The sequence below is a fragment of the Salvelinus namaycush genome, unplaced genomic scaffold, assembly GCF_016432855.1.
Source record: "Salvelinus namaycush isolate Seneca unplaced genomic scaffold, SaNama_1.0 Scaffold244, whole genome shotgun sequence".
In the NCBI taxonomy this organism is placed as follows: domain Eukaryota; kingdom Metazoa; phylum Chordata; class Actinopteri; order Salmoniformes; family Salmonidae; genus Salvelinus; species Salvelinus namaycush.
The window spans coordinates 38,480-65,729 of NW_024059275.1; the positions used below are offsets into that span (position 1 = coordinate 38,480).

Below are 27,250 nucleotides of genomic sequence, written 5' to 3' on the forward strand. Positions count from 1 at the left end.
GATATAACCTGGAACCCAACAGGGCCATATAGTAGTATTGATATAACCTGGAACCCAACAGGGCCATATAGTAGGCTTGATATAAACTGGAACCCAACAGGGCCGTATAGTAGGCTTGATATAAACTGGAACCCAACAGGGCCGTATAGTAGGCTTGATATAAACTGGAACCCAACAAGGCCATATAGTAGGCTTGATATAACCTGGAACCCAACAAGGCCATATAGTAGGCTTGATATAAACTGGAACCCAACAGGGCCATATAGTAGGCTTGATATAACCTGTAACCCAACAAGGCCATATAGTAGGCTTGATATAACCTGGAACCCAACAGGGCCATATAGTAGGCTTGATATAAACTGGAACCCAACAGGGCCATATAGTAGGCTTGATATAAACTGGAACCCAACAGGGCCATATAGTAGGCTTGATATAAACTGGAACCCAACAGGGCCATATAGTAGGCTTGATATAAACTGGAACCCAACAGGGCCATATACAGGTAGCCTCTGGAACAATCTCCTTGCTCCTGAACTGTAATCATTTTCTCCCGCAGTGTAATGATTATTATGTTTGATAAATAACTTGTCCTGTTTGGTGTAATGGCAGACAGGGTATTTCCGGTCAGTGTGTACGGTTACATTGAATACAGAGTCAGATGGATAGGTAATGCTGATTTTAATAAGATTTAAAGTCAATTATCTTATTGACATGATTGATTGATTAATGTACAGCATATGATTGATTGATTTATTAATATATCTGATTGATTAATATATATGATTGATCAAATGATTATTGTATATGATTGATCGACATTGATCTAAACGATGATCAGCACAAATGTTGACACATCAATCTACAAAATCTAGAACGCAGATGATCTTGTTAGTTTCCAGTCATCTTTGGCCTGCAGTAGAATCTTGTTCCCGAGGTGTATGGTCTGTTCCTCCTTCCAGTTTCTATAAAGTAGATTTCAATTTGACTTACTGTTTCATAATCACATTACTGATTCATTCATTGATCGATTGATCTAAAGAATGGACATCATAAAGACATGAAATAACCAAAAAAATACTAATTCCATACACCGATCTATGAAATCTTTCCCTCATCCTCCAGCTTTAATAGAATCTTGTCCCGCAGGTACAAGGCTCGTTCCTCCTCTCTGTCTCTGTAGAAGGACGAGCAGATCTTCCTCCTGATCCTCCTGGAGAACACCTGACATAATAACATCGTAATATGATACATGGCATTTGCAGAGGCTTTTATCCAAAGTTACGTAGAGTAGTATCATTTTCAAATGGGTGGCAGCAGGTTATTGTCCCCACAATAAAGGGTGTTGCAAGTGCCAGGCTCTACCTACTGAGCTACACAGGACCACCTCTCACCTCTCCCAGAATCATGACCAGGGCGGTGAGGAAGAGGGCTGCGGTGGTGGAGAGGACAGACGGGTCTGGGGGGGACAGGGGACGAACGCAGTCCGGGGGCAACAGCAGGATCCCATAGCGATAGTCTTTGTTCATTTCTCCCACAGGTTTACGGATTAAACCAATGATTAGGATTGTAATCTAAAAACAGAGACAGAGCGTGGAGCTTTGTGGATGGTAATACAGCTGATACTGTTGATACAGGTAATGTAACCAGGTAACGTAACCAGGTAACGTAACCAGGTAATGTAACCAGGTAACGTAACCAGGTAATGTAACCAGGTAATGTAACCAGGTAACGTAACCAGGTAACGTAACCAGGTAATGTAACCAGGTAATGTTTTTATTTAATTTTTTATTTCACCTTTATTTAACCAGGTAGGCAAGTTGAGAACAAGTTCTCATTTACAATTGCAACCTGGCCAAGATAAAGCAAAGCAGTTCGACACATACAACAACACAGAGTTACACATGGAGTAAAACAAACATACAGTCAATAATACAGTAGAAAAATAAGTCTATATACAATGTGAGCAAATGAGGTGAGATAAGGGAGGTGAAGACAAAAAAGGCCATGGTGGCGAAGTAAATACAATATAGCAAGTAAAACACTGGAATGGTAGATTTGCAGTGGAAGAATGTGCAAAGTAGAGATAGAAATAATGGGGTGCAAAGGAGCTAAATAAATAAATACAGTAGGGGGAGAGGTACAGTGGGGCAAAAAAGTATTTAGTCAGCCACCAATTGTGCAAGTTCTCCCACTTTAAATGATGAGAGAGGCCTGTAATTTTCATCATAGGTACACTTCAACTATGACAGACAAAATGAGAAAAAAAAATCCAGAAAATCACATTGTAGGATTTTTAATGAATTTATTTGCAAATTATGGTGGAAAATAAGTATTTGGTCACCTACAAACAAGCAAGATTTCTGGTACTCACAGACCTGTAACTTCTTCTTTAAGAGGCTCCTCTGTCCTCCACTCGTTACCTGTATTAATGGCACCTGTTTGAACTTGTTATCAGTATAAAAGACACCTGTCCACAACCTCAAACAGTAACACTCCAAACTCCACTATGGCCAAGACCAAAGAGCTGTCAAAGGACACCAGAAACAAAATTGTAGACCTGCACCAGGCTGGGAAGACTGAATCTGCAATAGGTAAGCAGCATGGTTTGAAGAAATCAACTGTGGGAGCAATTATTAGGAAATGGAAGACATACAAGACCACTGATAATCTCCCTCGATCTGGGGCTCCACGCAAGATCTCACCCCGTGGGGTCAAAATGATCACAAGAACGGTGAGCAAAAATCCCAGAACCACACGGGGGGACCTAGTGAATGACCTGCAGAGAGCTGGGACCAAAGTAACAAAGCCTACCATCAGCAAGGGCATTGAAGATGAAACGTGGCTGGGTCTTTCAGCATGACAATGATCCCAAACACACCGCCCGGGCAACGAAGGAGTGGCTTCGTAAGAAGCATTTCAAGGTCCTGGAGTGGCCTAGCCAGTCTCCAGATCTCAACCCCATAGAAAATCTTTGGAGGGAGTTGAAAGTCCGTGTTGCCCAGCAACAGCCCCAAAACATCACTGCTCTAGAGGAGATCTGCATGGAGGAATGGGCCAAAATACCAGCAACAGTGTGTGAAAACCTTGTGGAGACTTACAGAAAACGTTTGACCTCTGTCATTGCCAACAAAGGGTATATAACAAAGTATTGAGATAAACTTTTGTTATTGACCAAATACTTATTTGGTATGTTTGGCAGCATGAGTGAAGGATGCTTTGTTGCGAAATAGGAAGCCAATTCTAGATTTAACTTTGGATTGGAGATATTTGATGTGAGTCTGGAAGGAGAGTTTACAATCTAACCAGACACCTAGGTATTTGTAGTTGTCCACATATTCTAAGTCAGAACCGTCCAGAGTAGTGATGCTGGACGGGCGGGCAGGTGCAGGCTGCGATCGGTTGAAGAGCATGCATTTAGTTTTACTTGTATTTAAGAGCAATTGGAGGCCACGGAAGGAGAGTTGTATGGCATTGAAGCTCGTCTGGAGGGTTGTTAACACAGTGTCCAAAGAAGGGCCAGAAGTATACAGAATGGTGTCGTCTGCGTAGAGGTGGATCAGAGACTCACCAGCAGCAAGAGCGACATCATTGATGAAACAAGGTAACGTAACCAGGTAATGTAACCAGGTAACGTAACCAGGTAACGTAACCAGGTAACGTAGCCAGGTAACGTAGCCAGCTAACGTAGCCAGCTAACGTAGCCAGGTAACGTAGCCAGGTAACGTAACCAGGTAACGTAGCCAGGTAACGTAACCAGGTAACGTAGCCAGGTAACGTAGCCGGGTAACGTAACCGGGTAACGTAGCCGGGTAACGTAACCGGGTAACGTAACCAGCTAACGTAACCAGCTAACGTAGCCAGGTAACGTAACCAGGTAACGTAGCCAGGTAACGTAGCCAGGTAACGTAACCAGGTAACGTAGCCAGGTAACGTAGCCGGGTAACGTAACCGGGTAACGTAGCCGGGTAACGTAACCGGGTAACGTAACCAGCTAACGTAACCAGCTAACGTAGCCAGGTAACGTAACCAGGTAACGTAACCAGGTAACGTAGCCAGGTAACGTAACCAGGTAACGTAGCCAGGTAACGTAACCAGGTAACGTAGCCGGGTAACGTAACCGGGTAACGTAGCCGGGTAACGTAACCGGGTAACGTAACCAGCTAACGTAACCAGCTAACGTAGCCAGGTAACGTAACCAGGTAACGTAGCCGGGTAACGTAACCGGGTAACGTAGCCGGGTAACGTAACCGGGTAACGTAACCAGCTAACGTAACCAGCTAACGTAGCCAGGTAACGTAACCAGGTAACGTAACCAGGTAACGTAGCCAGGTAACGTAGCCAGGTAACGTAACCAGGTAACGTAACCAGCTAACGTAGCCAGCTAACGTAGCCAGGTAACGTAGCCAGGTAACGTAACCAGGTAACGTAGCCAGGTAACGTAACCGGGTAACGTAGCCAGGTAACGTAACCGGGTAACGTAGCCAGGTAACGTAACCGGGTAACGTAACCGGGTAACGTAGCCGGGTAACGTAGCCGGGTAACGTAACCATGTAATGTAACCAGGTAACATAACCATGTAATGTAACCATGTAATGTAACCAGGTAACGTAACCAGGTAACGTCTCCAGGTAATGTAACCAGGTAACGTAACCAGGTAATGTAACCAGGTAATGTACAGACCTAGAGATTTTCATTGAGGCTGGCATAAGACTGAGTCTGCTTGAAGGTTTTGTTATATTTCTCAAGTTGTGAATGAATATCAAAATAAAATAAATTTGTATTTGTTACATGCTTCGTTAACAACAGCTGTAGACTAACAGGGAAATACTTACTTATGGGTCCTTTTCCAATAATGCAGAGAGAAAAACAGAGAAATAAAAGAAAAATAATAACACAAGGAATAAATTCACAATGAGTAACAATATATAATATAAACACAGGATACCAGTACAGAGTCGATGTACAGGGGTACGAGGTAATTGAGGTAGATACACGTAGGTAGATATAGGTAAGGATAAAGTGACTAGGCAACAGTAGCAGCAGAGAACTTGATGAATCTAATAAATTAGTGCAAAAAGGGTCCATGCGGATTGTCCGGGTAACTATTGGTTAACTAACTATTTAGTAGACGTATGGCTTGGGGGTAGAAGCTGTTCAGGGTCCTGTTGGTTCCAGACTTGGTGCATTGGTACCGCCTGCTGTGGGGTAGCAGACAGAACAGTCTATGACTTGGGTGGCTGGAGTCTTTGACCATTTTTAGGGCGTCCCTCTGACACTGCCCGGTGTAGAGGTCCTGGATGGCAGGGAGCCCGGCCCTAGTAATGTACTGCGCCGTATGCACTACCCTCTGTAGTGCCATGCGATCGAGGGCGGTGTATTTGTCATACCAAGCGGTGATTCAGCCAATCAAGATGCTCTCAACGGTGCAGTTGTAGAACTTTTTTGAGAATCTGACGGCCCGCCCATGCCAAATCTTTTCAGCCTCCTAAGGGGGAGACGCGTTGCCATGCCTGTTGGTGTGTGTGGACCATGATAATTCCTTAGTGATGTTGATACTGAGGATCTTGAAGCTCTCGACCCGCTCCACTACAGCCCCGTCAATGTGGACGGGGGCATGCCTGGCCCACGATCAATTATTTTGTCTTAATGACGTTGAGGGAGAGATTGTTGTCCTGGCACCACACTGATCCAGGTCTCTGACCTCCTCCCTATAGGCTGTCTCGTCGTTGTCGGTGATCAGGCCTACCACTGTTGTGTCATCGGCAAACTTAATGATGGTGTTGGAGTCGAACCTGGCCATGCAGTCATGAGTGAACAGGAGGGGACTGAGCACTCAACCCTGAGGGGCCCCCGTGTTGAGGATCAGCGTAGCGGATGTGTTGTTACCTACCCTTACCACCTGGGGGCGGCCCGTCAGGAAGTCCAGGATTCAGTGGCAGAGGGAGGTGTTTAGTCCCAGGGTCCTTAGCTTAGTGATGAGCTTTGAGGGCACTATGGTGTTGAACGCTGAGCTGTAGTCAATGAATAGCATTCTCACATAGGTGTTCCTTTTGTCCAGGTGTGAAAGGGCAGTGTGGAGTGCAATAGAGATTGCATCATCTGTGGGTCTGTTGGGGCAGAATGCAAATTGGAGTGGGTCTAGGGTTTCTGGGATAATGGTGTTGATGAGAGCCATGACCAGCCTTTCAAATTACTTCATGGCTACCGACGTGAGTGCTACGGGTCGGTGGTCATTTAGGCAGGTTACCTTAACGTTCTTGGGCACAGGGACTATGGTGGTCTGCTTGAAGCATGTTGGTATTACATACTCAGACAGGGAGAGGTTGAAAATGTCATTGAAGACACTTGCCTGTTGGTCAGCGCATGCTTGGAGTACACATCCTGGTAATCCGTCTGGCCCTGCATCTTTTGAATGTTGACCTGTTTAAAGGTCTTACTCATACCGGCTACGGAGAGCGTGATCACATTTGCCAAATGGAGGGCGAGGGAGAGATTTGAACGTGTCTCTGTGTGTGGTGTAAAGTTGGTCTAGAGTTTTTTTCCCTCTTGTTGCACATTTAACATGCTGATAGAAATTAGGTAAAACTGATTTAAGTTCCCCTGCATTAAAGTCCACGGCCACTAGGAGCACCGCCTCTGGATGAGCGTTTTCCTGTTTGCTTATGGCCGTATACAGCTGAGTGTGGTGTTATTGCCACCATCGGTTTGTGGTGGTAAATAGACAGCTACGAAGAATATAGATGAAAACTCTCTAGGTAAATAGTGTGGTCTACAGCTTATCATGAGATACTCTACCTCAGGCGAGCAAAACCTTGAGACTCTCTTAGATATCGTGCACCAACTTTTGTTTACAAATAAACATAGACCGCCACCCCTTGTCTTACCAGAGGCTGCTGTTCTATCCTGCCGATACAGTGTATAACCTGCCAGTCCTTGTCTTACCAGAGGCTGCTGTTCTATCCTGCCGATACAGTGTATAACCTGCCACCCCTTGTCTTACCAGAGGCTGCTGTTCTATCCTGCTGATACAGTGTATAACCCGTCACCCCTTGTCTTACCAGAGGCTGCTGTTCTATCCTGACGATACAGTGTTTAACCTGCCACCCCTTGTCTTACCAGAGGCTGCTGTTCTATCCTGCCGATACAGTGTATAACCTGCCACCCCTTGTCTTACCAGAGGCTGCTGTTCTATCCTGCTGATACAGTGTTTAACCTGCCACCCCTTGTCTTACCAGAGGCTGCTGTTCTATCCTGCTGATACAGTGTATAACCTGCCACCCCTCGTCTTACCAGAGGCTGCTGTTCTATCCTGCTGATACAGTGTATAACCTGCCACCCCTTGTCTTACCGGAGGCTGCTGTTCTATCCTGCCGATACAGTGTGTAACCTGCCACCCCTCGTCTTACCGGAGGCTGCTGTTCTATCCTGCTGATACAGTGTATAACCTGCCAGTCCTTGTCTTACCAGAGGCTGCTGTTCTATCCTGCTGATACAGTGTATAACCTGCCACCCCTCGTCTTACCAGAGGCTGCTGTTCTATCCTGCTGATACAGTGTATAACCTGCCACCCCTTGTCTTACCAGAGGCTGCTGTTCTATCCTGCCGATACAGTGTATAACCTGCCACCCCTTATCTTACCAGAGGCTGCTGTTCTATCCTGCCGATACAGTGTATAACCTGCCACCCCTTGTCTTACCAGAGGCTGCTGTTCTATCCTGCCGATACAGTGTATAACCTGCCACCCCTTGTCTTACCGGAGGCTGCTGTTCTATCCTGCTGATACAGTGTATAACCTGCCAGTCCTTGTCTTACCAGAGGCTGCTGTTCTATCCTGCTGATACAGTGTATAACCTGCCACCCCTTATCTTACCAGAGTCTGCTGTTCTATCCTGCTGATAGAGTGTATAACCTGCCAGTCCTTGTCTTACCAGAGGCTGCTGTTCTATCCTGCTGATACAGTGTTTAACCTGCCACCCCTCGTCTTACCAGAGGCTGCTGTTCTATCCTGCCGATACAGTGTATAACCTGCCACCCCTTGTCTTACCAGAGGCTGCTGTTCTATCCTGCTGATACAGTGTATAACCTGCCACCCCTTGTCTTACCAGAGGCTGCTGTTCTATCCTGCTGATACAGTGTTTAACCTGCCAGTCCTTGTCTTACCAGAGGCTGCTGTTCTATCCTGCTGATACAGTGTTTAACCTGCCAGTCCTTGTCTTACCAGAGGCTGCTGTTCTATCCTGCCGATACAGTGTATAACCTGCCAGTCCTTGTCTTACCAGAGGCTGCTGTTCTATCCTGCCGATACAGTGTATAACCTGCCACCCCTTGTCTTACCAGAGGCTGCTGTTCTATCCTGCTGATACAGTGTATAACCTGCCAGTCCTTGTCTTACCAGAGGCTGCTGTTCTATCCTGCTGATACAGTGTATAACCTGCCACCCCTCGTCTTACCAGAGGCTGCTGTTCTATCCTGCTGATACAGTGTATAACCTGCCACCCCTTGTCTTACCAGAGGCTGCTGTTCTATCCTGCCGATACAGTGTTTAACCTGCCACCCCTTGTCTTACCAGAGGCTGCTGTTCTATCCTGCCGATACAGTGTTTAACCTGCCACCCCTTGTCTTACCAGAGGCTGCTGTTCTATCCTGCCGATACAGTGTATAACCTGCCACCCCTTGTCTTACCAGAGGCTGCTGTTCTATCCTGCCGATACAGTGTATAACCTGCCACCCCTTGTCTTACCAGAGGCTGCTGTTCTATCCTGCTGATACAGTGTTTAACCTGCCAGTCCTTGTCTTACCAGAGGCTGCTGTTCTATCCTGCTGATACAGTGTATAACCTGCCAGTCCTTGTCTTACCAGAGGCTGCTGTTCTATCCTGCTGATACAGTGTATAACCTGCCAGTCCTTGTCTTACCAGAGGCTGCTGTTCTATCCTGCTGATACAGTGTATAACCTGCCACCCCTTGTCTTACCAGAGGCTGCTGTTCTATCCTGCTGATACAGTGTATAACCTGCCAGTCCTTGTCTTACCAGAGGCTGCTGTTCTATCCTGCTGATACAGTGTATAACCTGCCACCCCTTGTCTTACCAGAGGCTGCTGTTCTATCCTGCCGATACAGTGTTTAACCTGCCACCCCTTGTCTTACCAGAGGCTGCTGTTCTATCCTGCCGATACAGTGTATAACCCGTCACCCCTTGTCTTACCAGAGGCTGCTGTTCTATCCTGCTGATACAGTGTATAACCTGCCAGTCCTTGTCTTACCAGAGGCTGCTGTTCTATCCTGCTGATACAGTGTATAACCTGCCAGTCCTTGTCTTACCAGAGGCTGCTGTTCTATCCTGCTGATACAGTGTATAACCTGCCACCCCTTGTCTTACCAGAGGCTGCTGTTCTATCCTGCCGATACAGTGTTTAACCTGCCACCCCTTGTCTTACCAGAGGCTGCTGTTCTATCCTGCCGATACAGTGTATAACCTGCCAGTCCTTGTCTTACCAGAGGCTGCTGTTCTATCCTGCTGATACAGTGTATAACCTGCCACCCCTTGTCTTACCAGAGTCTGCTGTTCTATCCTGCTGATAGAGTGTATAACCTGCCACCCCTTGTCTTACCAGAGGCTGCTGTTCTATCCTGCTGATACAGTGTATAACCTGCCACCCCTTGTCTTACCAGAGGCTGCTGTTCTATCCTGCCGATACAGTGTTTAACCTGCCAGTCCTTGTCTTACCAGAGGCTGCTGTTCTATCCTGCTGATACAGTGTATAACCTGCCAGTCCTTATCTTACCAGAGGCTGCTGTTCTATCCTGCCGATACAGTGTATAACCCGTCACCCCTTGTCTTACCAGAGGCTGCTGTTCTATCCTGCTGATACAGTGTATAACCTGCCAGTCCTTGTCTTACCAGAGGCTGCTGTTCTATCCTGCTGATACAGTGTATAACCTGCCACCCCTCGTCTTACCAGAGGCTGCTGTTCTATCCTGCTGATACAGTGTATAACCTGCCACCCCTTGTCTTACCAGAGGCTGCTGTTCTATCCTGCCGATACAGTGTTTAACCTGCCACCCCTTGTCTTACCAGAGGCTGCTGTTCTATCCTGCCGATACAGTGTTTAACCTGCCACCCCTTGTCTTACCAGAGGCTGCTGTTCTATCCTGCCGATACAGTGTATAACCTGCCACCCCTTGTCTTACCAGAGGCTGCTGTTCTATCCTGCTGATACAGTGTTTAACCTGCCACCCCTTGTCTTACCAGAGGCTGCTGTTCTATCCTGCTGATACAGTGTATAACCTGCCAGTCCTTGTCTTACCAGAGGCTGCTGTTCTATCCTGCTGATACAGTGTATAACCTGCCACCCCTCGTCTTACCAGAGGCTGCTGTTCTATCCTGCTGATACAGTGTATAACCTGCCACCCCTTGTCTTACCGGAGGCTGCTGTTCTATCCTGCTGATACAGTGTATAACCTGCCAGTCCTTGTCTTACCAGAGGCTGCTGTTCTATCCTGCTGATACAGTGTATAACCTGCCAGTCCTTGTCTTACCAGAGGCTGCTGTTCTATCCTGCTGATACAGTGTTTAACCTGCCACCCCTTGTCTTACCAGAGGCTGCTGTTCTATCCTGCCGATACAGTGTATAACCTGCCACCCCTCGTCTTACCAGAGGCTGCTGTTCTATCCTGCTGATACAGTGTATAACCTGCCAGTCCTTGTCTTACCAGAGGCTGCTGTTCTATCCTGCTGATACAGTGTTTAACCTGCCAGTCCTTGTCTTACCAGAGGCTGCTGTTCTATCCTGCTGATACAGTGTATAACCTGCCAGTCCTTGTCTTACCAGAGGCTGCTGTTCTATCCTGCTGATACAGTGTATAACCTGCCAGTCCTTGTCTTACCAGAGGCTGCTGTTCTATCCTGCTGATACAGTGTATAACCTGCCACCCCTTGTCTTACCAGAGGCTGCTGTTCTATCCTGCTGATACAGTGTATAACCTGCCAGTCCTTGTCTTACCAGAGGCTGCTGTTCTATCCTGCTGATACAGTGTATAACCTGCCACCCCTTGTCTTACCAGAGGCTGCTGTTCTATCCTGCCGATACAGTGTTTAACCTGCCACCCCTTGTCTTACCAGAGGCTGCTGTTCTATCCTGCCGATACAGTGTATAACCCGTCACCCCTTGTCTTACCAGAGGCTGCTGTTCTATCCTGCTGATACAGTGTATAACCTGCCAGTCCTTGTCTTACCAGAGGCTGCTGTTCTATCCTGCTGATACAGTGTATAACCTGCCACCCCTTGTCTTACCAGAGGCTGCTGTTCCATCCTGCTGATACAGTGTATAACCTGCCACCCCTTGTCTTACCAGAGGCTGCTGTTCCATCCTGCTGATACAGTGTATAACCTGCCACCCCTTGTCTTACCAGAGGCTGCTGTTCCATCCTGCTGATACAGTGTATAACCTGCCGCTCCTTGTCTTACCAGAGGCTGCTGTTCTATCCTGCTGATACAGTGTATAACCTGCCACCCCTTGTCTTACCAGAGGCTGCTGTTCTATCCTGCTGATACAGTGTATAACCTGCCAGTCCTTGTCTTACCAGAGGCTGCTGTTCTATCCTGCTGATACAGTGTTTAACCTGCCAGTCCTTGTCTTACCAGAGGCTGCTGTTCTATCCTGCTGATACAGTGTATAACCTGCCAGTCCTTATCTTACCAGAGGCTGCTGTTCTATCCTGCCGATACAGTGTATAACCCGTCACCCCTTGTCTTACCAGAGGCTGCTGTTCTATCCTGACGATACAGTGTTTAACCTGCCACCCCTTGTCTTACCAGAGGCTGCTGTTCTATCCTGCCGATACAGTGTATAACCTGCCACCCCTTGTCTTACCAGAGGCTGCTGTTCTATCCTGCTGATACAGTGTTTAACCTGCCACCCCTTGTCTTACCAGAGGCTGCTGTTCTATCCTGCTGATACAGTGTATAACCTGCCAGTCCTTGTCTTACCAGAGGCTGCTGTTCTATCCTGCTGATACAGTGTATAACCTGCCACCCCTCGTCTTACCAGAGGCTGCTGTTCTATCCTGCTGATACAGTGTATAACCTGCCACCCCTTGTCTTACCGGAGGCTGCTGTTCTATCCTGCCGATACAGTGTATAACCTGCCACCCCTCGTCTTACCGGAGGCTGCTGTTCTATCCTGCTGATACAGTGTATAACCTGCCAGTCCTTGTCTTACCAGAGGCTGCTGTTCTATCCTGCTGATACAGTGTATAACCTGCCACCCCTCGTCTTACCAGAGGCTGCTGTTCTATCCTGCTGATACAGTGTATAACCTGCCACCCCTTGTCTTACCAGAGGCTGCTGTTCTATCCTGCTGATACAGTGTATAACCTGCCACCCCTCGTCTTACCAGAGGCTGCTGTTCTATCCTGCTGATACAGTGTATAACCTGCCACCCCTTGTCTTACCAGAGGCTGCTGTTCTATCCTGCTGATACAGTGTATAACCTGCCACCCCTCGTCTTACCAGAGGCTGCTGTTCTATCCTGCTGATACAGTGTATAACCTGCCACCCCTTGTCTTACCAGAGGCTGCTGTTCTATCCTGCCGATACAGTGTATAACCTGCCACCCCTTGTCTTACCAGAGGCTGCTGTTCTATCCTGCCGATACAGTGTATAACCTGCCACCCCTTGTCTTACCGGAGGCTGCTGTTCTATCCTGCTGATACAGTGTATAACCTGCCAGTCCTTGTCTTACCAGAGGCTGCTGTTCTATCCTGCTGATACAGTGTATAACCTGCCACCCCTTATCTTACCAGAGTCTGCTGTTCTATCCTGCTGATAGAGTGTATAACCTGCCAGTCCTTGTCTTACCAGAGGCTGCTGTTCTATCCTGCTGATACAGTGTTTAACCTGCCACCCCTCGTCTTACCAGAGGCTGCTGTTCTATCCTGCCGATACAGTGTATAACCTGCCACCCCTCATCTTACCAGAGGCTGCTGTTCTATCCTGCTGATACAGTGTATAACCTGCCACCCCTTGTCTTACCAGAGGCTGCTGTTCTATCCTGCTGATACAGTGTTTAACCTGCCAGTCCTTGTCTTACCAGAGGCTGCTGTTCTATCCTGCTGATACAGTGTTTAACCTGCCAGTCCTTGTCTTACCAGAGGCTGCTGTTCTATCCTGCTGATACAGTGTATAACCTGCCAGTCCTTGTCTTACCAGAGGCTGCTGTTCTATCCTGCCGATACAGTGTATAACCTGCCACCCCTTGTCTTACCAGAGGCTGCTGTTCTATCCTGCTGATACAGTGTATAACCTGCCACTCCTTGTCTTACCAGAGGCTGCTGTTCTATCCTGCTGATACAGTGTATAACCTGCCACCCCTCGTCTTACCAGAGGCTGCTGTTCTATCCTGCTGATACAGTGTATAACCTGCCACCCCTTGTCTTACCAGAGGCTGCTGTTCTATCCTGCCGATACAGTGTTTAACCTGCCACCCCTTGTCTTACCGGAGGCTGCTGTTCTATCCTGCCGATACAGTGTATAACCTGCCACCCCTCGTCTTACCGGAGGCTGCTGTTCTATCCTGCTGATACAGTGTATAACCTGCCAGTCCTTGTCTTACCAGAGGCTGCTGTTCTATCCTGCTGATACAGTGTATAACCTGCCACCCCTCGTCTTACCAGAGGCTGCTGTTCTATCCTGCTGATACAGTGTATAACCTGCCACCCCTTGTCTTACCAGAGGCTGCTGTTCTATCCTGCTGATACAGTGTATAACCTGCCACCCCTCGTCTTACCAGAGGCTGCTGTTCTATCCTGCTGATACAGTGTATAACCTGCCACCCCTTGTCTTACCAGAGGCTGCTGTTCTATCCTGCTGATACAGTGTATAACCTGCCACCCCTCGTCTTACCAGAGGCTGCTGTTCTATCCTGCTGATACAGTGTATAACCTGCCACCCCTTGTCTTACCAGAGGCTGCTGTTCTATCCTGCCGATACAGTGTATAACCTGCCACCCCTTATCTTACCAGAGGCTGCTGTTCTATCCTGCCGATACAGTGTATAACCTGCCACCCCTTGTCTTACCAGAGGCTGCTGTTCTATCCTGCCGATACAGTGTATAACCTGCCACCCCTTGTCTTACCGGAGGCTGCTGTTCTATCCTGCTGATACAGTGTATAACCTGCCAGTCCTTGTCTTACCAGAGGCTGCTGTTCTATCCTGCTGATACAGTGTATAACCTGCCACCCCTTATCTTACCAGAGTCTGCTGTTCTATCCTGCTGATAGAGTGTATAACCTGCCAGTCCTTGTCTTACCAGAGGCTGCTGTTCTATCCTGCTGATACAGTGTTTAACCTGCCACCCCTCGTCTTACCAGAGGCTGCTGTTCTATCCTGCCGATACAGTGTATAACCTGCCACCCCTCATCTTACCAGAGGCTGCTGTTCTATCCTGCTGATACAGTGTATAACCTGCCACCCCTTGTCTTACCAGAGGCTGCTGTTCTATCCTGCTGATACAGTGTTTAACCTGCCAGTCCTTGTCTTACCAGAGGCTGCTGTTCTATCCTGCTGATACAGTGTTTAACCTGCCAGTCCTTGTCTTACCAGAGGCTGCTGTTCTATCCTGCCGATACAGTGTATAACCTGCCAGTCCTTGTCTTACCAGAGGCTGCTGTTCTATCCTGCCGATACAGTGTATAACCTGCCACCCCTTGTCTTACCAGAGGCTGCTGTTCTATCCTGCTGATACAGTGTATAACCTGCCAGTCCTTGTCTTACCAGAGGCTGCTGTTCTATCCTGCTGATACAGTGTATAACCTGCCACCCCTCGTCTTACCAGAGGCTGCTGTTCTATCCTGCTGATACAGTGTATAACCTGCCACCCCTTGTCTTACCAGAGGCTGCTGTTCTATCCTGCCGATACAGTGTTTAACCTGCCACCCCTTGTCTTACCAGAGGCTGCTGTTCTATCCTGCCGATACAGTGTTTAACCTGCCACCCCTTGTCTTACCAGAGGCTGCTGTTCTATCCTGCCGATACAGTGTATAACCTGCCACCCCTTGTCTTACCAGAGGCTGCTGTTCTATCCTGCTGATACAGTGTTTAACCTGCCACCCCTTGTCTTACCAGAGGCTGCTGTTCTATCCTGCTGATACAGTGTATAACCTGCCACCCCTTGTCTTACCAGAGGCTGCTGTTCTATCCTGCCGATACAGTGTTTAACCTGCCACCCCTTGTCTTACCAGAGGCTGCTGTTCTATCCTGCCGATACAGTGTTTAACCTGCCACCCCTTGTCTTACCAGAGGCTGCTGTTCTATCCTGCCGATACAGTGTATAACCTGCCACCCCTTGTCTTACCAGAGGCTGCTGTTCTATCCTGCTGATACAGTGTTTAACCTGCCACCCCTTGTCTTACCAGAGGCTGCTGTTCTATCCTGCTGATACAGTGTATAACCTGCCAGTCCTTGTCTTACCGGAGGCTGCTGTTCTATCCTGCCGATACAGTGTATAACCTGCCACCCCTCGTCTTACCAGAGGCTGCTGTTCTATCCTGCTGATACAGTGTATAACCTGCCAGTCCTTGTCTTACCAGAGGCTGCTGTTCTATCCTGCTGATACAGTGTTTAACCTGCCAGTCCTTGTCTTACCAGAGGCTGCTGTTCTATCCTGCTGATACAGTGTATAACCTGCCAGTCCTTGTCTTACCAGAGGCTGCTGTTCTATCCTGCTGATACAGTGTATAACCTGCCAGTCCTTGTCTTACCAGAGGCTGCTGTTCTATCCTGCTGATACAGTGTATAACCTGCCACCCCTTGTCTTACCAGAGGCTGCTGTTCTATCCTGCTGATACAGTGTATAACCTGCCAGTCCTTGTCTTACCAGAGGCTGCTGTTCTATCCTGCTGATACAGTGTATAACCTGCCACCCCTTGTCTTACCAGAGGCTGCTGTTCTATCCTGCCGATACAGTGTTTAACCTGCCACCCCTTGTCTTACCAGAGGCTGCTGTTCTATCCTGCCGATACAGTGTATAACCCGTCACCCCTTGTCTTACCAGAGGCTGCTGTTCTATCCTGCTGATACAGTGTATAACCTGCCAGTCCTTGTCTTACCAGAGGCTGCTGTTCTATCCTGCTGATACAGTGTATAACCTGCCACCCCTTGTCTTACCAGAGGCTGCTGTTCCATCCTGCCGATACAGTGTATAACCTGCCACCCCTTGTCTTACCAGAGGCTGCTGTTCCATCCTGCTGATACAGTGTATAACCTGCCACCCCTTGTCTTACCAGAGGCTGCTGTTCCATCCTGCTGATACAGTGTATAACCTGCCACTCCTTGTCTTACCAGAGGCTGCTGTTCTATCCTGCTGATACAGTGTATAACCTGCCACCCCTTGTCTTACCAGAGGCTGCTGTTCTATCCTGCTGATACAGTGTATAACCTGCCAGTCCTTGTCTTACCAGAGGCTGCTGTTCTATCCTGCTGATACAGTGTTTAACCTGCCAGTCCTTGTCTTACCAGAGGCTGCTGTTCTATCCTGCTGATACAGTGTATAACCTGCCAGTCCTTATCTTACCAGAGGCTGCTGTTCTATCCTGCCGATACAGTGTATAACCCGTCACCCCTTGTCTTACCAGAGGCTGCTGTTCTATCCTGACGATACAGTGTTTAACCTGCCACCCCTTGTCTTACCAGAGGCTGCTGTTCTATCCTGCCGATACAGTGTATAACCTGCCACCCCTTGTCTTACCAGAGGCTGCTGTTCTATCCTGCTGATACAGTGTTTAACCTGCCACCCCTTGTCTTACCAGAGGCTGCTGTTCTATCCTGCTGATACAGTGTATAACCTGCCACTCCTTGTCTTACCAGAGGCTGCTGTTCTATCCTGCTGATACAGTGTATAACCTGCCACCCCTTGTCTTACCAGAGGCTGCTGTTCTATCCTGCTGATACAGTGTATAACCTGCCACCCCTTGTCTTACCAGAGGCTGCTGTTCTATCCTGCTGATACAGTGTATAACCTGCCACCCCTCGTCTTACCAGAGGCTGCTGTTCTATCCTGCTGATACAGTGTATAACCTGCCACCCCTTGTCTTACCAGAGGCTGCTGTTCTATCCTGCCGATACAGTGTATAACCTGCCACCCCTTATCTTACCAGAGGCTGCTGTTCTATCCTGCCGATACAGTGTATAACCTGCCACCCCTTGTCTTACCAGAGGCTGCTGTTCTATCCTGCCGATACAGTGTATAACCTGCTACCCCTTGTCTTACCGGAGGCTGCTGTTCTATCCTGCTGATACAGTGTATAACCTGCCAGTCCTTGTCTTACCAGAGGCTGCTGTTCTATCCTGCCGATACAGTGTATAACCTGCCACTCCTTGTCTTACCAGAGGCTGCTGTTCTATCCTGCTGATACAGTGTATAACCTGCCAGCTGTATGTTATTCATGTCCTCGTTCAGCCACGACTCGGTGAAACATAAGATATTACAGTTTTTAATGTCCCATTGGTAGCATATACGTGCTTGTAGTTCTTCAACTTTATTATCCAGCGTACGTTGGCCAATAGTACCGATGGCAAAGGCAGCCGATCTCCTTCCGCGATATCTCCATATTTTTGTTCTTCGAATGCCGGGGGGAGGGCCTCGCCGGGTGTCTGGAGTAAAGCCCTCTCGTCCGACTCATTAAAGAAATATCTTTGTCCAGTTCTAGGTGAGTAATCCCTGTTCTGATGTCCAGAAGCTATTTTCGGTCATAAGAGACGGTAGCAGCAACATTATGTACAAAATTAGTTCTGATTGAGTATACTGACCTTCAGACGGAGTGAGATGATAGTGTTCACCTCAGGAATGTCCTGTGTCCAGCTCAGAGACGTCTGCAGGACATAGTAGATGAGGTGGTCGAGCCCTAGGACCAGGGCACATACCAGGCAGTAGAAGCCCAGGATGGTGCCTCCCCACAGGCATCGTCTCAGCTCAATCTGTGTCATCCTCCAGCCCCTGGTCCTCACCAGCCTCTTCCTGTAATCAATCAATCAAACATACTTTATAAAGCCGTTTTTACATCAGTAGTTGGCACAAAGTGCTCTACCTCAGCCTGGACCTGAAGAGACCTAAAGGTTTCCCACCTGTAGGCCTCTGGGAGCTCCTCCACCCCCCGGGCCCTCAGTAACTCCTGTAGCCGGCCCGTCTGACACACATTGTCGTGCTTTAGGTCTGTGAGATACCTGAGGAAAAGAAGAGAACTCTAACTCCTCTTGTCTAAACATATTAAAAGGAACCAAAACTCGATCACATCAAATGTATTTTCTAAATCCCTTTTACATCAGCAGTTTACCCGGCCAAAAGAGCAAGCCTCCCTAGAAGAAGGAGACCTACAGTAGGTAGGCAGGAACCTAGAAAGAAACCTAGAGAGGAACCAGGCTCAGAGGGGTGACCAGACCTCTTCAGGCTGTATTGGGTAGATTACCTGACCAGGTAACTGACAGAGCTCCCCAGCAGCAGCACGATGAAGGAGGAGGCGATGACTTTCTGGGTCACGTGACCTGTGACCTCCAGAGTATCCTGTGTAAGGGAGTTAAGAATTTGCCTTAAGCTCACTCCACATCTAGCTGAAAATGTCTCCAATGGTGCCATCGAAAATATTTCTTTTTTTGGTGGCACAACTGATTGGTATGTTTTCAAGGAGGTGTGTTCGCGATCAGAGGACCACTGATGAAGTGAAGCAGTTAGCAGCACACTGATGTTGGTTTCACCTGAAGCAGAATTGCTTTATTGAAAACGAAGGCTAGATACTGTATATTCAAATAGCGTCAGGATTTATTTAAATATGAGGAACTTTATTTATTTATTCTAACTCCGATAATAACCCTTTCCTAACCTTAACCTAATTCTCCTAACCTGCTACGTTAATTCTTCTAACCTTCTGAGTAAGTTCTCCTAACCTGCTATAAAAAGTAGCGTCTGCTGTACTCTATCTAGTCAAAACCGTCAGGCCTGCCCGCAGAACAACGTGAGTTTCCAATAACACGATACACCTCACCTGTATGGCTTTGAACTCAGCCTTCAGTCTGGCCGAGGCGTTTCTGATACCCCTCTTCATCTCCTCGACATTCACGTTCTGCTCAATCTTCAAGAACCGGTCGCTGTTCACAATGTTCGGTATGGTTTTGATGAAATCCTTCATGTCGTGTAGTGCGTTGCTTACTTGACTGGTGGAGGCCAGGATTCTCTCGGCGGTGCTGTGGGAGCAAGTGTGTAACCTAGAGTCACATTTATTTACTTTCCACACAATATTTTCCATACAGCTGGTTCTTAAAGAGTTTAGTCTGCTTCTTGATTAAATAACATCTCACCTTCATGCTTCGGGGGAGAGTGGGGTAAGTGTAGCACAGGCAGTTGGTGACACCTTAATTGAGGAGGATGGGCTCGTGCTAATGGCTGGAGCCAAAGGCCAAAGGCTAAGTTGAGTCAATGGCCACCATACCCATACAAATGATGAAAACATGTTGTTCGTTTTTTATGCGTAATATGTATAGGATTGTTGCAATGAGTCATGTGAACTCAACTCATAGAACTTGCCCAAAAAATTGGTCAAGAAATGGAAGGGTGATGTTGAACAGAGAGATCTACAGCACCTTCAGAAAGTATTCAGACCCCTTGACTTTTCCACATTTTCTCAGGTTACAGCCTTATTCTAACATTGATGATATTTTTTTCCTTCATCAATACCGCTTAACTTCTCTGGGATATTCGGGACGCAAGCGTCCCACCTCAACAACAGCCAGTGAAATTGCAGGGCGCCAATTAAAAAAAAAAAAAAGAAATCCCATAATTAAAATTCCTCAAACATACAAGTATTTTACACCATTTTAAAGATAAACTTGTTGTAAATCCAGCCACAGTGTCTGATTTCAAAAAGGCTTTACGACGAAAGCACACCCAACGATTATGTTAGGTCAGTGCCTAGTCACAGAAAAACACAGCCATTTTTCCAGCCAAAGAGAGAAGTCACAAAAAGCAGAAATAGAGATAAAATTAATCACTAACCTTTGATGACCTTCATCAGATGACACTCATAGGACTTCACGTTAAACAATACATGTATTGTTTGTTCGATAAAGTTCATATTTATATCCAAAGATCTGAGTTTACATTGGCGCGTTATGTTCAGTAGTTCCAAAACAGCCAGTGATTTTGCAGAGAGCCACATCAATTTACAGAAATACTCATAATAAACATTGCTAAAAGATACAAGTGTTATGCATTGAATTTTAGATCCACTTCTCCTTAATGCAACCGTTGTGTCAGATTTCAAAAAAGCTTTACCGAAAAAGCACACCATGCAATAATCTGAGTACAGCGCTCAGACAACAAAACAAGCTATACAGATATCCGCTATGTTGTGGAGTCAACAGAAGTCAGAAATAGCATTATAAATATTCACTTACCTTTGATGATTTTCATCAGAATGCACTCCCAGGAATCCCAGTTCCAAAATAAATGTTTGATTTGTTCGATAAAGTCCATCATTTATGTCCAAATACCTCCTTTTTGTTCACACGTTTCGTACACAATCCAAACTCACGACGTGCGGGCAAGTCCAGGCGAAAGTTAAGATGAAAAGTCATATTACAGTTCGTAGAAACATGTCAAACGAAGTATAGAATCAATCTTTAGTATGTTTTTAACATAAATCTTCAATAATGTTTCAACCGGAGAATTCCTTTGTCTGTAGAAATGCGATGGAACGCAGCTAACTCTCACGTGAGCGCGCGTGATCAGCTCATGCCAGACCCATGACTCAATCAGCTCTCATTCCCCCCTCCTTCACAGTAGAAGCATCAAACAAGGTTCTAAAGACTGTTGACATCTAGTGGAAGCCGTAGGAAGTGCAATATGACCCCATAGACACTGTATATTCGATAGGCAATGACTTGAAAAACAACAAACCTCAGATTTCCCACTTCCTGGTTGGATTTTTTCTCAGGTTTTTGCCTGCCATATGAGTTCTGTTATACTCACAGACATCATTCAAACAGTTTTAGAAACTTCAGAGTGTTTTCTATCCAAATCTACTAATTATATGCATATTCTAGCTTTTAGGACTAAGTAGCAGGCAGTTTACTCTGGGCACCTTTTTATCCAAGATACTCAATACTGTCCCCCTGTCCCAAGGAAGTTAATAACAAAGCTAAAACAGGATTCTATTAAAATAAGGAACTGAAATATCACATTTACATAAGATCTTTGCATTAATACGACTGACGAAACAGTGGCTAGAACCTGAAAAGGGAGTAGGACAGATGATAGAGACTCTCGTAGTGGACAAGATATTGAGGGAATTACCCAGTGACTTAAAAAGGGTTGTGGGGCAAGCCAACCCGTTGTCAGCCGACGACATAGCCCAGGCGGTGGAAACATATCGGTCTACAGGGGAGTTGTTAAAAAGTGACAAGGCGGAACGGAAGGATTCTTCCAATCCCGTACCACGACTCCCCTCGGCGCGTCCGCCACCGAAACGTCCAAACCCCCTCCGGAGGTGGGAGAAGTCATCCCCCACACAGCAGGGTCGGTGTTATAAATGTCAGTCTCCCGACCATTATGCCCCACAATGTCCTAGCAAGGACGAGCCCATGGTCACAGAGTCATCACTGCCCACCCCCACACATCTCGGTTTGAGGGGGCAGGATCAACACTGTTGGTTAGCGGAAATAGCCCCAGCCCCAGAGATTCCAGTTCGAGTCGAAGGGCAAGATGTGGTAGCCATTCTCGACTCGGGAAGTATGGTTACGTTAGTAGAGGAGCGGCTGGTGACCTCCGCAACACTGCTACCAGACAAAGTAGCCGTATCCTGTATCCATGGAGACACCCACTATTACCCCACTGTGAATCTACCTATTCTCACTCCAAAAGGAAGGTGTACAGTCAGGGCAGGGAAAGTGCCCCAGCTGAAGGTACCATTATTGATCGGGAGAGACTGTCCCCTATATAAGGAGCTTCGGCAGATGACGTTATGCACGGGAAGAAGGGGGACAGGAAAGAAGAGAAAATCCAAGCCCGAGGTAGTAGTCCTACAAGGAGACGTAGCTGCGTCCTCGTCCTCTGCAGCAGAGGAAGAAATAGCGACCCAACGTTTACGACAGATATTCCAGGAAACCCCCGATGAAGACACATGTGAAGGGTTATACACAACACAGGAAGGAAGGAGCAACCAGGCGCTAAGGGATTTGAAGCTCCATCCGAGGAGGGAACCTGGAAGGGATTCTCATCGGTCACCCCTGAGGGGGATGGGGAACAACCTCCACATCCCTCTACCGAGGTTGATCTGCCCCAGGAATTAAAGGGACAGTTCGGCACCTCGCAGCATAGAGACCCAGACCTAAGGGAGGCCATGAGGAAGGTGAAGGTGATCGACGGGAGGAACGTCGACGGATCAGGTGAGCCTCCTCTTCCTTACTATGCAATCAGGCGGGGTCTCTTATACTGGGTCGTACGACGAAGGGGGGAAAACCAGGAATTACTAATGGTTCCTAGACCATACAGGGATACAGTTCTACAGTTAGCCCATTCCCACGTCCTAGGAGGACACCTGGCACGAGACAAGACTATCGACAGAATCATGCAGAGATTCTATTGGCCCCGGGTCACCCGGGATGTGGCCAGGTATTGTAGGACGTGTGATCAATGTCAACGTACAGCTCCACGGCCACACCTGCGTAACCCTTTGATTCCTCTCCCCATCATAGAGACTCCCTTTGAACGCATAGCTATGGACCTCGTAGGACCCCTCCCAAAATCCGCCAGAGGACACGAGTACATCCTAGTGGTCATAGATTACGCTACCAAGTTCCCGGAGGCCATACCTCTGCGTAACATGTCGTCAAAGGGAATTGCCAAGGAATTATTCATGATGTTCTCTCGGGTGGGCCTCCCCAAGACGATCTTAACTGATCAGGGAACCCCATTCATGTACCGGTTGATGAAGGACTTGTGTCGGTTGTATCAGGTTCAACAGATACGTACAAGCATATTCCACCCTCAAACAGAAGGGTTGTGTGAACGCTTGAACAAAACGATTAAAAGCATGTTGAGAAGAGTGGTGTCCCGAGACGGGAAAAACTGGGAATGCTTCTCCCACACTTAATGTTTGCCCTGCGAGAAGTACCCCAAGCATCCACTGGATTCTCTCCGTTTGAATTGCTCTATGGCAGACCCTGTCGAGGGATCCTCGACTTAGCCAAGGAGACCTGGGAGACCCAACCATGCCCCTTTCGATCCACAATAGAACATATTACCCTGATGAGAGACCGCCTGTCAGCAGTGTGGCCCATAGTCAAGGAGCATATGGAGAAGGCACAAAGGACCCAAGGCCGGGCCTATGATAAGTCCGCGACCCCCCGTGAGTTCACCGTGGGAGAGAAAGTGATGGTGCTCGTGCCCACGGCCGAACATCGCTTGCTGGCACAGTGGAGGGGGCCCTACGAGGTAATGAAAAGGGTCTCACCGGTCAATTACCTCATCAAGCAACCTGATAGAAGGAAGAAGGTCCAACTCTATCACATAAACCTGTTGAAGACGTACCATGGAAGAGAGGAGGAGGTGGCTTTGATGGCCCTGGAGGGAAAAGGAAAAGAGGAGGCTCTACCACAGGTGCGCCGTGGTCAAACTCTCCTTCCCGGAGCAGTCAAGACAGCTAGACAAGCTGATTATGAACTTCGGTCGAATATTCTCTCCATTCCCAGGACAAACAGATGTCCTGTTCCATCATATCCACACTGAACCCGGCAAGAAGGTGCATATCCACCCTTACAGGATTCCTGAGGCTCGCCGAGTCATCGCTAAGAACGAGGTAAGGGAGATGTTGAGGATGGGTGTGATCGAGCCATCGACGAGTGAGTGGTAAAGTCCCGGTCCCCAAATCCGATGGTAGTATGAAACTCTGCAACGACTTTAGGGCCGTGAATGCCATCTCTACATTCGATGCGTATCCCATGCCCCGCGTGGATGAACTCTTGGAGCGCTTAGGAAAGGCCAAGTTCATCACCACCCTGGATTTGACGAAGGGATATTGGCAAGTGCCGGTGGCTCCGGAGGATCGCCCAAAGACTGCCTTCGCCACACCAGAGGGGCTTTTCCAGTATGTGAGGATGCCCTTCGGACTGCATGGTGCCGCTGCAACTTTCCAACGCCTCATGGATGCCATTCTACGGCCCCATCAAGAGTATGCAGCGGCGTACATAGACGATGTGGTTATCCACAGCGAGGACTGGGATAGTCACCTCCTGCGATTACGGGCGGTGCTCGTGAGTTTGGAAGCCACAGGGTTGACGGCCAATCCAAATAAATGCTGCCTGGGCCTGTCCGAAGCGGAATACCTGGGGTACACCGTGGGGAATGGGAAAATACACCCACAGGCAGAGAAGACCAGGGCAATTCGGGACTGGCCACGACCCCGGACCAAGCGGGACGTTCGGGCCTTCTTAGGGATAACGGGATATTATCGCCGTTTTATCCCGGGATATGCAACCATTGCCAATCCCCTCACAAACCTCATCAAGAAAAACTTGCCAAACCAGGTAGAGTGGAAAGACGAGACGGAAGAGGCCTTTCAATTGCTAAAAGATGGCCTGTGTTCTGATCCCGTCCTACAGGCTCCGGACTTCTCACAAGAGTTCATTGTCCAGGTCGACGCCTCGGATACAGGGCTCGGGGCCGTACTAGCTCAGGGTAAAGGCGAAGCAGAGAAGCCGATTCTCTTCATAAGTAGGAAGCTCAGCGATCGGGAACAGAGGTATGCTACCGTAGAGAAAGAGGCCTTAGCCATTAAGTGGGCCCTCGATTATCTCCGGTACTACCTACTGGGTTGGAGGTTTGCATTAGTTACTGACCATGCGCCCCTCACGTGGATGGCTGGTAAGAGAAACAATAACAACAGAATAGCCAGATGTTTTTTGTCTTTACAACCGTTCTCTTTCCATGTCATCCACAGGGCCGGATCGAGGAACGGGAATGCAGACGCGCTGTCCCGACGCGACCAAGACGGTGCGTCTGGCGCCCGACCCTCCGGTTCGGTCCTGAGGGGGATGGTATGTGGAAGGACAACCAGAGGGCAGGCTGGGCTCACGAATGGAAGCCCAACAAGGCATGGGAGACAAGGTAACCAGAGGCAATTAAGCACAGCTGACACTACTAATGAGATATTCTCCTTCCCCTATAAGAGAGAGTATGGAACCAGGAGAGAGGGAGGAAGAACTATCTCTGGAAGATGGCCACCGAGACAGAGGAGCTATCTATGAAGAACCATTAAGACGGTGACAATCCCGTGACTTTTGTTGTAGTTTAAAGACAATCGTATTGTGTTCCTGTTTGATCTGGAGAAGAAGATGTATGTTATTTTTCCCTTGGGAGATTTTCATTGATTATGTTGGAGTGTTTGTGTTGACCAAATGCCCTCAATATAGAACTGTGTTCAATCAAGAAAACCTACTCCTGACTCGTTTGTTCCACCTTCCCGCTTTCGAGTGACGCCCAATTACTTGGTCCGCTCACAAGAATTTTACACAACTGATTGGCTCAAACGCATTAAGAAGGTAATACATTCCACAAATTAACTTTTAAGAAGGCCCACTTGTTTAATGAAATGCATTCCAGGTGACTACCTCATGAAGCTGGTTGAGAGAATGCCAAGAGTGTGCAAAGCTGTCATCTTTGCAAAGGATGGCTATTTGAAGAATCTCAAATATAAAATATATTTTGATTTGTTTAACACTTTTTTGCTTGCTACATGATTCCATATATGTTATTTCATAGTTTTGATGTCTTCACTATTATTCTACAATGTAGAAAATAGTAAAAATAAAGAAAAACCCTTGAATGAGTAGGTGTGTCCGAACTGTTGACTGGTACTGTATATAAATGCCATAAGTACAGAAATGGTTTGCTCAGTGTGAAATTAATATTCAACTTGTTAGTGACAACTGTGTGGAGTTTGGCATTTGTGACAGCAAAACATATAATCCATTATATCTACATGTTTGTGAGAGTCTTCATAGCTTTTAATAATTTCAAACCATTCGGACGTTTTTTTGATAAGAAAGACCCCGGCCCCGTGCCTCTTCGGGGCCCCCTTGTCTCACAAAACACCGTTCTATCTAAGCCCTTGTTAATCACACAGCCTAGTTGGTATCAATGGATGCAGAAGAAATCAACTAATCCAATGGGACAACCCAGAAGTCTGAAGTTCTAACGCACAATGTTTAAAAGGGGTTAGAAGTCCAAAACACTTCCATTAATATGAACATTGGGAATTGTAGTCCTATAACTAAAATTTGAACTCTGTAGTCCAAAACACTTCCATTAATATGAACATTGGTAATTGTAGTCCTATAACTAAAATTTGAACTCTATTGTCCAAAACACTTCCATTAATATGAACATTGGTAATTGTAGTCCTATAACTAAAATATGAACTCTGTAGTCCAAAACACTTCCATTAATATGAACATTGGTAATTGTAGTCCTATAACTAAAATATGAACTCTGTAGTCCAAAACACTTCCATTAATATGAACATTGGTAATTGTAGTCCTATAACTAAAATATCAACTCTGTAGTCCAAAACACTTCCATTAATATGAACATTGGTAATTGTAGTCCCATAACTAAAATATGAACTCTATTGTCCAAAACACTTCCATTAATATGAACATTGGTAATTGTAGTCCTATAACTAAAATATCAACTCTGTAGTCCAAAACACTTCCATTAATATGAACATTGGTAATTTTAGTCCCATAACTAATATATCAACTCTGTAGTCCAAAACACTTCCATTAATATGAACAATGGGAATTGTAGTCCTATAACTAAAATTTGAACTCTATTGTCCAAAACACTTCCATTAATATGAACATTGGTAATTGTAGTCCTATAACTAAAATATGAACTCTGTAGTCCAAAACACTTCCATTAATATGAACATTGGTAATTGTAGTCCCATAACTAAAATATGAACTCTATTGTCCAAAACACTTCCATTAATATGAACATTGGTAATTGTAGTCCTATAACTAAAATATGAACTCTGTAGTCCAAAACACTTCCATTAATATGAACATTGGTAATTGTAGTCCCATAACTAAAATATGAACTCTATTGTCCAAAACACTTCCATTAATATGAACATTGGTAATTGTAGTCCTATAACTAAAATATCAACTCTGTAGTCCAAAACACTTCCATTAATATGAACATTGG

General features: G+C 46.9%; 1 protein-coding gene across 2 annotated transcripts in view; it reads right to left on the bottom strand.

Moving 5' to 3' along the window:
• Positions 1–672: 672 nt before the first annotated feature.
• LOC120038945 (osteoclast stimulatory transmembrane protein-like) overlaps positions 673–27,250 on the bottom strand; it is a 37,859-nt gene continuing 11,281 nt past the window's right edge. For both annotated transcript variants that reach the window (XM_038984487.1, XM_038984488.1), the window contains 7 exons: positions 19,035–19,233; positions 18,462–18,556; positions 18,121–18,219; positions 17,806–18,013; positions 1,392–1,571; positions 1,090–1,221; positions 673–962 (listed from right to left, as the gene is read on the bottom strand). In XM_038984487.1, coding sequence (XP_038840415.1) covers positions 1,096–1,221; positions 1,392–1,571; positions 17,806–18,013; positions 18,121–18,219; positions 18,462–18,556; positions 19,035–19,233 — 907 coding nt within the window. In that variant the 3' untranslated portion in view covers positions 673–962; positions 1,090–1,095. The remainder of the gene's footprint in view (positions 963–1,089; positions 1,222–1,391; positions 1,572–17,805; positions 18,014–18,120; positions 18,220–18,461; positions 18,557–19,034; positions 19,234–27,250) is intronic.